At 53.2% G+C, this 13,388-nt stretch overlaps 1 protein-coding gene across 6 annotated transcripts in view; it reads right to left on the bottom strand.

Moving 5' to 3' along the window:
- kcnt2b (potassium sodium-activated channel subfamily T member 2b) overlaps nt 1-13,388 on the bottom strand; it is a 116,890-nt gene that overhangs the window by 17,182 nt on the left and 86,320 nt on the right. For all 6 annotated transcript variants that reach the window (XM_085971939.1, XM_085971936.1, XM_085971937.1 and 3 more), the window contains 4 exons: nt 8,111-8,219; nt 7,457-7,606; nt 4,817-5,049; nt 190-388 (listed from right to left, as the gene is read on the bottom strand). In XM_085971939.1, the coding sequence (XP_085828065.1) occupies nt 190-388; nt 4,817-5,049; nt 7,457-7,606; nt 8,111-8,219 (691 nt within the window). The remainder of the gene's footprint in view (nt 1-189; nt 389-4,816; nt 5,050-7,456; nt 7,607-8,110; nt 8,220-13,388) is intronic.

Genomic DNA, 13,388 nt, shown 5'->3' on the forward strand with positions numbered 1-13,388 from the left:
ATTTTACCAACCCCTCCCCCAATCGCAGCCCCCCACACACACACCGACCCCCCCACACTGACCCCTCCCCCCACACACTGACCGACCCCCCCGACCACACACACAGCTCTTCACATTGAGTTGTTGAGCCCAATTGCTTTAATCTGAATGAAGCAGGCTGGTTAAACCAGCGCATGTCACAATACTCACTGCGGCACGGCAGAAACCTCGTCTTCTGACTGGTCACTCAGAAGGTCAAAGTTGGGATTGGGTAGCGAATCAGCCACCTCCAGCACTGGAGCGATGCTACGACATCTGTCCTGTGCCTGGTCTGAAGGCAGTGCCAGCAAGGTCGTATCCTCACCATCTGTGCAGCCCCCAGACTCCTGCAGGTCCATTGCCACAGTCCCTTCAGCAGAGAAACAGTGAGAGCTTTAAGGACCACTTCTTCACCTGGAGGTTATTCCCACCCGCCACATTTAAAAACAAATCCAATTCTCTGTGCAGTACAGGCAGGAACAGTCCGAATCAGTCTTGGAGTGTCTGTGTGAGGGGCAGCGTTGAGCAGTGGGACATCTCCGACTGTGCTCCACACCTTCCACCTCTGTGCCAGGCTAAGTGAGGAGGATTGAACAACCTCCATGGGAGAAAGTCAGTTGAGGTAGGCCGGCCTGGCCAGTAAGTCACATCTCCTAGTGGCCAGCCAAAGGGGCACTGGGGCAGCTCTGGCACTCTCTGGCAAGACTCACCTGGCAGAGTCTCATCAACAGAGCTGGGAGTCCTGGTCCACTCTAGAAACTTGACATTAGCCAGGATTGACACCCCATCCGCCACCTTAAACATTCACTCTCTCCACCACCGGCGTACCATGGCAGCGGTGTGCACCATCTACAAGATGCATCTCAGCAACTCGCCAAGGCTTCTTCGAAGCATCTTCAAAACCCGCGACCTCTTCCAGCTCGAAGGGCAAGGGCAGCAGGTGCATGGGAACACCACCACCTCCAACTTCCCCTCTTAAGTCACACACCATCCTGACTCGGACATACATCGCCGTTCCTTCAACTCCCTAACAGCACTGTGAGAGTACCTTCACCACACGGACTGCAACAGTTCAAGAAGAAGGCCCATCACCACCTTCTCACGGGCAATTAGGGATGGGTAATAAATGCCGGCTTTGCCAGAGATGCCCACAGATCCCATGAATAGCTAATTCTGGGCACGTACAGCATTGAAAAGGAAGAGAGACAGAGAAACAGAAAAAAGAGAAATACACAGGCTGAAATGTAACCCCACTATCTAAGAAAGGAGGGAGAGAGAAAACGGGGAATTACAGACCAGTTAGCCTGACATCAGTAGTAGGGAAAATGCTAGAATCTATTATTAAGGACGTGGTAACAGGGCACTTAGAAAATAATAATAGGATTGGGCAGAGTCAACACGGATTTATGAAAGGGAAATCGTGTTTGACAAATCTGTTAGAATTTTTTGAGGTTGTAACTAGCAGAATAGATAAGGGAGAACCAGTGGATGTGGTGTATTTGGATTTTCAGAAGGCATTCGATAAGGTGCCACACAAGAGGTTATTAAACAAAATTAGGGCCCATGGGATTGGAGGTAATATACTAGCATGGACTGAGGATTGGTTAACGGACAGAAAACAGAAAGTAGGAATAAATGGGTCATTTTCGGGTCAGCAGGCTGTAACTAGTGGGGTACCACAAGGATCAGTGCTTGGGCCTCAGCTATTCACAATCTACATCAATGATTTGGATGAGGAGACCAAATGTAATATATCCAAGTTTGCTGATGATACAAAGCTGGGTGGGAATGTAAGTTGAGGAGGATGCAAGGAGGCTTCAAGGGGATATAGACAGGCTAAGTGAGTGGGCAAGAACATGGCAAATGGAATACTGTATAATGCGGAGAAATGTGAAGTTAGGCACTTTGAAAAGTAGAAAAGCAGAGTTTTTTAAATGGTGAGGAATCTGGGTGTCCTTGTACACGGATCACTGAAAGTTAACATGCAGGTACAGCAAGCAATTAAGAAAGCAAATGGTATGTTGGCCTTTATTACAAGAGGATTTGAGTACAAGAGTAAAGACGTCTTACTGCAATTATATAGGGCCCTGGTGAGACCACACCGGGAGTATTGTGTACAGTTTTGGTCTCCTTACCCAAGGAAGGATATACTTGCCATAGAGGGAGTGCAACGAAGGTTCACCAGACTGGGGACGGTGAACAGCCAGAGGTCATTGTCCATATCGGTACCAACGACATAGGCAGAAAGAGGGATGAGGTCCTGCAGGCAGAGTTTAGGGAGCTAGGAGAGAGATTAAAAAGCAGGACCTCAAAGGTAGTAATATCTGAGTACAGGAATAGAAGGATAGAACAGATGAATGCGTGGCTGGAGAGATGATACAGGAGGGAGGGCTTCAGATTCCTGAGGCATTGGGACCATTTCTGGGGGCGGTGGGACCTGTACAAGCTGGACGGGTTACACCTCAACAGAGCCGGAACCAATATTCTCGGAGGGAGATTTGTTAGTGCTGTTGGGGAGGTTTAAACTAGCTTGGCAGGGGGATGGGCACCAGCATATAGGAGTAGAAAAGAGGAATAAGGTGCATAAAAGAGTGAGAATGTTGGATAGTACTAGAGAAGAAAGTAGTACCATATTAGAACGGAGCAGACTAAGAAAGACTACGAAAAGATTCAAAAATATATGTACGTAAACGCACAAAGTGTGGTGAATAAGGTTGGTGAGCTACAATCACACTTAGCCGTGTGGCAATATGATGTTGTGGCAATAACGGAAACGTGGTTCTGAGGGACTGCCAAAAAGAAGGAGGAATTTAATACAGAGAAGTGTGAGGTGATGCATTTTGGCAGAAGGAACAGGGAGAGGTAATATACACTTAATGGCACAGTTTTAAAGAGTGTGCAGGGACAGAGGGACCTGGGAGTTAATGTGCATAGGTCCCTGAAGGTGGCAGGATATATTGAGAGAGTGGTTAGCAAAGCATATGGGATCTTGGGCTTCATAAATAGAGGTATTGAGTACAAAAGTAGAGAAGTTATGCCGAGTCTTTATAACGCGCTGGTTAGGCCACAACTGGAGTATTGCGTCCAGTTCTGGTCACCACACTTTAGGAAGGATGTGAAGTCCCTTGAGAGGGTGCAGAGGAGATTTACCAGAATGGTTCCGGGGATGGGGGATCTTAGCTACAAGGACAGGTTGGAGAAGCTGGATTTGTTTTCATTAGAGCAAAGGAGGTTGAGGGGAGATTTGATAGAGGTGTACAAGATTATGACGGGTTTGGATAGGCTAGACAGGGAAAGGCTGTTCCCAATAGTTGATGGTACAAGGACTAGGGGACACAGATTTATGGTTTTGGGCAAGAGATACGGGGGGATGTGAGGAAACACTTTTTTGCGCAGCGAGTAGTGAGGACCTGGAACTCGCTGTCAACGGAAGTGGTGGAAGCGGACACACTCGATGTTTTCAAGGGGAGACTGGTTAGGCACTTGAGGGAAATAAACTTGCAGGGCTACGGGGACAGAGCGGGGGAGTGGGACTGACCGGATTGCTCTACAGAGAGCCGGCACGGACTCGATGGGCCGAATGGCCTCCTTCTGTGCCGTTATGACTCTATGACTGGTTCCTTGACTAGACTGGGCCTATATTCTCTAGAGTTCACCAGACTGGTTCCTGGGATGGGGGGATTGTCCTATGAGGAGAGATTGACTAGACTGGGCCTATATTCTCTGGAGTTTAGAAGGATGAGAGGTGATCTCATTGAAACATACAAAATTCTTACAGGGCTTGACAGGGTAGATGCAGGGAGGATGTTTCCCTGGGCTGGGGAGTCTAGAACCAGGGGTCATAGTCTCAGAATGAGGGGTCGGCCATTTAGGACTGAGATGAGGAGAAATTTCTTCACTCAGAGGGTGGTGAATCTTTGAAATTCTCTACCCCAGAGGGCTGTGGAGGCTCAGTCGTTGAGTATATTCAAGGCAGAGATCGATAGATTTTTGAATATTAAGGGAATCAAGGGATATGGAGATAGTGCAGGAAAGTGGAGATGAGGTCGAAGGTCAGCCATGATCTTATTGAATGGCGGAGCAGGCTAGAGGGGCCGAATGGCCGACCCCTGCTGTTCCTAATTCTTGTTATGTAAAACAGAGAGAAACAGGAATACGGAAACATTGCGAGAGACAAAAGCAGCGAGACAGAAACAGAACGAGAGAAACACAGAGAAAACGGAGTGTGGGAGAGCATATAGAGAGGGGCAGAAAGAGAAAGAGACAGAATAAGAGGGATAAACTGAAATAAGCAAAAGAAATATTGAGATAGAAAGTGAGAGAAAACGGTGAACAGGAGCAGCAGAAAAACAAAAAACAAGAGTGGGAGACAGAAAAAAAGAGGCAGACTGAAACAGAAAGAATGAGAAATAGTGAAGAAGGTACAGAACAGGGACAGACAAAAAGAAACGCAATGAGAGAGAGAAGACAAAGAGAGAAAAGACGAAAGAAACGGAGACAGAGAGCAAGAAACACAGTGAGAAACAACACAACAGAGAAAGAGACAAAAAGAAGCAAATGGAGTGATGGAGACAAAGATGGTGCAAGGGAGAGAGGGAGAGAGAGAAAGAGGGAGACACATACTGAGGGAAAGAGAATGAGACAAACAGAGACAGAAACTGAAAGCGAAACAGAATGACATGAAGAAATACAGACTCAAAGAGAGATAAAGAGAAACAAAGAGAAAGATAGAGAGAAAAAAGCACCAGAGAAATAACCAGACAAACACCCGGCCATGCACATGGCCTGATCTCCTTACCCATGCTGGCAATGATGCTATGGACAGGCAGTCTGGTGAGTCCGTGGTACGTGGTGTGGGACAGGTTGTTCTTCAGATACTCCTTCTGCTTGAAGATAAAGGCCGAGTTTTCCTCCTTTGAGATGTTGATGTAAAAGCAGGTATCGGTGGAGGCCATGATGTGGCAGGGACCGGGATTCAGGAGAATGTTGTTATTACCCTCCCTCCGCACCCCAATCAAACACACCCTGTACCTGCAAACAAAGACAACGGTAGTCTTCATAATATAGAGAACTAAATGGACCAAACCCCTTCCCATTCCCTCCCACTGTACACAATCCCAATGGACCAAACCCCTTCCCATTCCCTCCCACTGTACACAATCCCAATGGACCAAACCCCTTCCCATTCCCTCCCACTGTACACAATCCCAATGGACCAAACCCCTTCCCATTCCCTCCCACTGTACACAATCCCAATGGACCAAACCCCTTCCCATTCCCTCCCACTGTACACAATCCCAATGGACCAAACCCCTTCCCATTCCCTCCCACTGTACACAATCCCAATGGACCAAACCCCTTCCCATTCCCTCCCACTGTACACAATCCCAATGGACCAAACCCCTTCCCATTCCCTCTCATTGTACACAATCCCAATGGACCAAACCCATTCCCATTGTACACAATCCCAACAGACCAAACCCCTTCCCATTCCCTCACTGTATACAATCCCAATGGACCAAACCCCTTCCCATTCCCTCCCACTGTACACAATCCCAATGGACCAAACCCCTTCCCATTCCCTCCCACTGTACACAATCCCAATGGACCAAACCCCTTCCCATTCCCTCTCATTGTACACAATCCCAATGGACCAAACCCATTCCCATTGTACACAATCCCAACAGACCAAACCCCTTCCCATTCCCTCCCACTGTACACAATCCCAATGGACCAAACCCCTTCCCATTCCCTCCCACTGTACACAATCCCAATGGACCAAACCCCTTCCCATTCCCTCCCACTGTACACAATCCCAATGGACCAAACCCCTTCCCATTCCCTCCCACTGTACACAATCCCAATGGACCAAACCCCTTCCCATTCCCTCACTGTATACAATCCCAATGGACCAAACCCATTCCCATTGTACACAATCCCAACAGATCAAACCGCTTCCCATTCCCTCCCACTGTACACAATCCCAATGGACCAAACCCCTTCCCATTCCCTCCCACTGTACACAATCCCAATGGACCAAACCCCTTCCCTCCCACTGTACACAATCCCAATGGACCAAACCCCTTCCCATTCCCTCCCACTGTACACAATCCCAATGGACCAAACCCCTTCCCATTCCCTCCCACTGTACACAATCCCAATGGACCAAACCCCTTCCCTCCCACTGTACACAATCCCAATGGACCAAACCCCTTCCCATTCCCTCACTGTATACAATCCCAATGGACCAAACCCATTCCCATTGTACACAATCCCAACAGATCAAACCCCTTCCCATTCCCTCCCACTGTACACAATCCCAATGGACCAAACCCCTTCCCATTCCCTCCCACTGTACACAATCCCAATGGACCAAACCCCTTCCCTCCCACTGTACACAATCCCAATGGACCAAACCCCTTCCCATTCCCTCCCACTGTACACAATCCCAATGGACCAAACCCCTTCCCTCCCACTGTACACAATCCCAATGGACCAAACCCCTTCCCATTCCCTCCCACTGTACACAATCCCAATGGACCAAACCCCTTCCCATTCCCTCACTGTATACAATCCCAATGGACCAAACCCATTCCCATTGTACACAATCCCAACAGATCAAACCCCTTCCCATTCCCTCCCACTGTACACAATCCCAATGGACCAAACCCCTTCCCTCCCACTGTACACAATCCCAATGGACCAAACCCCTTCCCATTCCCTCCCACTGTACACAATCCCAATGGACCAAACCCCTTCCCTCCCACTGTACACAATCCCAATGGACCAAACCCCTTCCCATTCCCTCCCACTGTACACAATCCCAATGGACCAAACCCCTTCCCATTCCCTCCCACTGTACACAATCCCAATGGACCAAACCCCTTCCCATTCCCTCCCACTGTACACAATCCCAATGGACCAAACCCCTTCCCATTCCCTCCCACTGTACACAATCCCAATGGACCAAACCCCTTCCCATTCCCTCCCACTGTACACAATCCCAATGGACCAAACCCCTTCCCATTCCCTCCCACTGTACACAATCCCAATGGACCAAACCCCTTCCCATTCCCTCCCACTGTACACAATCCCAATGGACCAAACCCCTTCCCATTCCCTCCCACTGTACACAATCCCAATGGACCAAACCCCTTCCCATTCCCTCCCACTGTACACAATCCCAATGGACCAAACCCCTTCCCATTCCCTCCCACTGTACACAATCCCAATGGACCAAACCCCTTCCCATTCCCTCCCACTGTACACAATCCCAATGGACCAAACCCCTTCCCATTCCCTCCCACTGTACACAATCCCAATGGACCAAACCCCTTCCCATTCCCTCCCACTGTATATTGTGCTTGTCCAGCCTTTGTTCTGAGGGACACTCCTTGGTACCGGTTCGATTTTCCTATTACCCAGACACCGTACTTGCTTTTTGTGTGCGTGGAAGGAGGCAAATGTGAAGCTCTTTCCCTCGTATTCTCCAAAGAATTTGCTCTCCCCCAGTTTGATGTGATACACTTCGTTGGCTGAACATCGGCTGTACATCCGCTGCCACTGGTCTGCACACTGATGCTCCTGCCTGTGGACACAGATGATAAACAGGAGATGCCCAGGGGACCTCCACCCAGGTCATCAAATCTTTACATTTTTTTATGCACACACACACACAGATACAAGGCTTTAGGTCCATAACAACACTACAGAACTGATGGGAATTACTTCGAAAGCTTTTTTTGACTTCCCTGACGACTGTATTTGACCTTGGGTTACACACAGGAAAGCGATGGCCCAATCAAAGATGAATTTATGCTGAGTTTAAAGCTTCTGCTTGAAGCATTTCTACAACATGTTTCAGCTCCTCAGTGTCCATTCCCAGCTCTTGGGTTTCCATCACCCAGAGTTGGTGTTCCTGGAGTTCCACCACAACATGAATTTGCCACTATCGCAAATGGGTTTATCAGGATACACAGAGCAAGACTTGGCCATCTGTTCACACACAGGGCACTGGGGGTTTCAATCTTCCGCCTTTGCACACTGCTCTCAAAACACCAAAGCAAAGAGAATTTTTTTTTTACAAACTTACTGTCCCTTGGAGGTGTGGATGAGAAGGGTGATCAGTGTAGATGTAGCTGGACAGACACAGTTTAGTGCAAGCATCGCATATTTAAACTCCTCTTCGCACACAATGTGATCTGGGAAGAGGATGAGAAAATCGGATATACGGCAAATTGAGCCGAACACACACACCCACCCCCCTCACACCCCCCTCACACACCCACCCCCCTCACACCCACACACCCCTCACACCCACACACCCCTCACACACCCACACACCCCTCACACACCCACCCCCCTCACACACCCCCCACACACCCCTCACACACACACCCTCCTCACTCACACACCCACCCCCCTCACACACCCACCCCCCTCACACCCACACACCCCTCACACACCCACCCCCCTCACACACCCCCCACACACCCCTCACACACACACCCTCCTCACTCACACACCCACCCCCCTCACACACCCACCCCCCTCACACCCACACACCCCTCACACACCCACCCCCCTCACACCCACACACCCCTCACACACACACACACCCCTCACACACCCACCCCCCTCACACCCCACACACCCCCCTCACACACACACCCTCCTCACTCACACACCCACCCCCCTCACACCCCACACACCCCTCACACACCCACCCCTCACACACCCACACACCCCTCACACCCACACACCCCCCTCACACCCACACACCCCTCACACCCACACACCCCTCACACCCACACCCCCCCTCACACCCACACACCCCTCACACCCACACACCCCTCACACCCACACACCCCTCACACACCCACACACCCCTCACACACCCACCCCCCTCACACCCACACACCCCCCTCACACACACACCCTCCTCACTCACACACCCACCCCCCTCACACCCACACACCCCTCACACACCCACCCCCCTCACACACCCCCCACACACCCCTCACACCCACACACCCCCCTCACACCCACACACCCCATCACACCCACACACCCCCCTCACACCCACACACCCCTCACACCCACACACCCCCCTCACACCCACACCCCCCTCACACCCACACCCCCCCCTCACACCCACACACCCCCTCACACCCACACACCCCCCTCACACCCACACACCCCCCTCACACCCACACACCCCCCTCACACCCACACCCCTCACACCCACACACCCCTCACACACCCACACACCCCTCACACCCACACACCCCCCTCACACCCACACACCCCCCTCACACCCACACACCCCCCTCACCCCACACACCCCCCCTCACACCCACACACCCCCTCACACCCACACACCCCTCACACCCACACACCCCCCTCACACCCACACACCCCTCACACCCCACACACCCCCCTCACACCCACACACCCCCCTCACACCCACACCCCTCACACCCACACACCCCTCACACACCCACACACCCCTCACACCCACACACCCCCCTCACACCCACACACCCCTCACACCCACACACCCCCCTCACAACCCACACCCCCCTCACACCCACACACCCCCCTCACACCCACACACCCCTCACACCCACACACCCCCCTCACACCCACACACCCCCCTCACACCCACACCCCCCCCTCACACCCACACACCCCTCACACCCACACACCCCCCTCACACCCACACACCCCCCTCACACCCACACACCCCCCTCACACCCACACCCCCCCTCACACCCACACACCCCTCACACCCACACACCCCCCTCACACCCACACACCCCCCTCACACCCACACACCCCCCTCACACCCACACACCCCTCACACACCCACACACCCCACACCCCACACACCCCCCTCACACCCACACCCCCCTCACACCCACACCCCCCTCACACCCACACACCCCCCTCACACCCACACCCCTCACACCCACACACCCCTCACACACCCACACACCCCTCACACCCACACACCCCCCTCACACCCACACACCCCTCACACCCACACACCCCCCTCACACCCACACCCCCTCACACCCACACCCCCCTCACACCCACACACCCCCCTCACACCCACACACCCCTCACACCCACACACCCCCCTCACACCCACACACCCCCCTCACACCCACACCCCCCCCTCACACCCACACACCCCTCACACCCACACACCCCCCTCACACCCACACACCCCTCACACCCACACACCCCCCTCACACCCACACACCCCTCACACCCACACACCCCCCTCACACCCACACACCCCCCTCACACCCACACACCCCTCACACCCACACACCCCCCTCACACCCACACACCCCCCTCACACCCACACACCCCCTCACACCCACACACCCCTCACACACACCCACACCCTCACACACTCACACCCCCTCACACCCACACACCCCTCACACACCCACCCCCCTCACACCCACACACCCTCACACCCACACACCCCCCTCACACCCACACACCCCCCTCACACCCACACACACCCCTCACACCCACACACCCCCCTCACACCCACACACCCCCCTCACACCCACACCCCTCACACACACACACACCCCTCACACCCACACACCCCTCACACCCACACACCCCTCACACCCACCCACCCCTCACACACACCCACCCCTCACACACTCACACCCCCCTCACACCCACACACCCCACCCCTCACACCCACACACCCCTCACACACACCCACACCCCTCACACACACTCACACCCACACACCCCCTCACACCCACACACCCCTCACACACACCCACACACCCCTCACTCACACACCCACCCCCCTCACACACCCACCCCCCTCACACACACACACCCCTCACACCCACCCCCCCTCACACCCACACACCCCCCCTCACACCCACACACCCCTCACACACACCCACCCCCCTCACACACCCACCCCCCTCACACCCACACCCCCCTCACACCCACACACCCCTCACACCCCCCTCACACCCACACACCCACCCCCCTCACACACCCACCCCCCTCACACCCACACACCCCTCACACCCACACACCCCCCTCACACCCACACCCCCCCCCTCACACCCACACACCCCCCCTCACACCCACACACCCCTCACACACACCCACCCCCCTCACACACCCACCCCCCTCACACCCACACACCCCCCCTCACACCCACACACCCCCCCTCACACCCACACACCCCTCACACACACCCACCCCCCTCACACACCCACCCCCCTCACACACCCACCCCCCTCACACCCACACACCCCTCACACCCACACCCCCCCTCACACCCACACACCCCCCCTCACACCCACACACCCCTCACACACACCCACCCCCCTCACACACCCACCCCCCTCACACACCCACCCCCCTCACACCCACACACCCCTCACACCCACACCCCCCCTCACACCCACACACCCCCCCTCACACCCACACACCCCTCACACACCCCCCCTCACACCCACACACCCCTCACACACACCCACCCCCCTCACACACCCACCCCCCTCACACCCACACACCCCCCTCACACCCACACACCCCTCACACACACCCACCCCTCACCCACGCACCCCTCACACACACCCACCCCCCTCCCACCCCTCACACACACCCACCCCCCTCACACCCACACACCCCTCACACACACCCACCCCTCACCCACGCACCCCTCACACACACCCACCCCCCTCCCACCCCTCACACACACACACCCTCCTCACACACGCGCGCACCCTCCTCGCGCGCAGCAGCGCACCCTCCTCGCACACACACGCACCCCCCGGCACACACGCACCCCCCGGCACACACGCACCCCCCGGCACACACGCTAAATCGAATAACTAGGGCTGTAGGTAGGGCTTGGGGATAGGGTTCAGGTGTGGGAAAACTTAGAAAGTTAAAGAGAAAGGTCAAGGCAATAGTGGTTATGATAACCAGAATGTGACAGGAAGGGACAAAGTGTACAAACATAAGAGTGCACCAGCAAAGTGGACTGGGAAAATAGATTAAAAGGTAAGATGGTAGATAAGCAGTGGCAGACTTTTATGGAGATATTTCATAACTCTCAACAAAGATATATTCCAGTGAGAAAGAAAAACTCTACGAGAAGGATCATCCGTGGCTAACTAAGGAAGTTAAGGATGGTATCAAATTGAAAGAAAAGGCATACAATGTTACGAAGATTAGTGGTAGGCCAGAAGATTGGGAAATTTTTAGAAACTTGCAAAGGATGACTAAAAAAATAAAGAGGGAGAAAACAGATGCTGAGAGTAAACTAGCAAGAAATATAAAAACAGACAGTAAGAGCTTCTACAAGTATATAAAAAAAGAGAGTAGCTAAAGTAAACGTTGGTCCCTTAGAGGATGAGACTGGGGAATTAATAATGGGAAACAAGGAAATGGCTGAGACTTTGAACAAATATTTTCTATCTGTCTTCACAGTAGGAGACACTAAAAGCATCCCAATAATAGTGGAAAATCAAGGGGCAAAAAAGGGAGTGAGGAACTTAAAACAATCACTATCGCTAGAGAAAAAGTACGAGGCAAACTAATGGGACTAAAGGTGGACAAGTCCCCAGGACCTGATGGCCTGCATCCTAGGGTCTTAAAAGAAGTGGCTGCAGAGATAGTGGATGCATTGGTTGTAATCTTCCAAAATTCCCTAGACTCTGGAAAGGTCCTAGCGGATTGGAAAACCGCAAACGTAATGCCCATATTTAAGAAAGGTGATGCACTATCAATTGCTACAAAAGACTGGAGATTGAGAAAGTAATAAACAGGCTTTTATTACCAAAGAACAGAGCATGCCTCTTGTGGTTGCCTGGTATCCAAAAGGGCTGGAGGCTTCTGAGCAGCGACCTTTATACCCAGCCATGAGGGTGGAGCCAGGGGCGGAGTCAGCTGAGGCATGCACAGACAAGTACAACAATATGCAAGAGTGAACAACAGTACTAACAGTGAACAACAATACTAACAACAGTGGTTTACCACATTCACCCCTTGTTTAGAATTGAGTCCGGCGGGGTGAAGTGCACTAAAAATTCGTGTACTGAAGTCTATCAGGAGGCCTTGTAAGCCGTCCTGAGCGTCGCAGCAGCGGCGGTGATGGTGCAGCATCCAATGGTGAACCCGGTGTCTCGTTCAGAGGAGGTGTAGCAGGTGGCGGACCCTGGGGCTGCTGCATGCCGTCTACAGGGGTCAGAGCATGGGTAATGGGAGGTAGCAATGGTGGTCTCTCAGAGGCACCCGAAGGTGCGAGGTCTCGTGCGGGGACTGTGTCCTGGGGGTAGGCAGGAGTAGCGGTGGGTGGCGAAGAGGGT

Source organism: Somniosus microcephalus, chromosome 31, assembly GCF_052327205.1.
Source record: "Somniosus microcephalus isolate GS21.2 chromosome 31, FLI_Smic_1.0, whole genome shotgun sequence".
In the NCBI taxonomy this organism is placed as follows: Eukaryota; Metazoa; Chordata; class Chondrichthyes; order Squaliformes; family Somniosidae; genus Somniosus; species Somniosus microcephalus.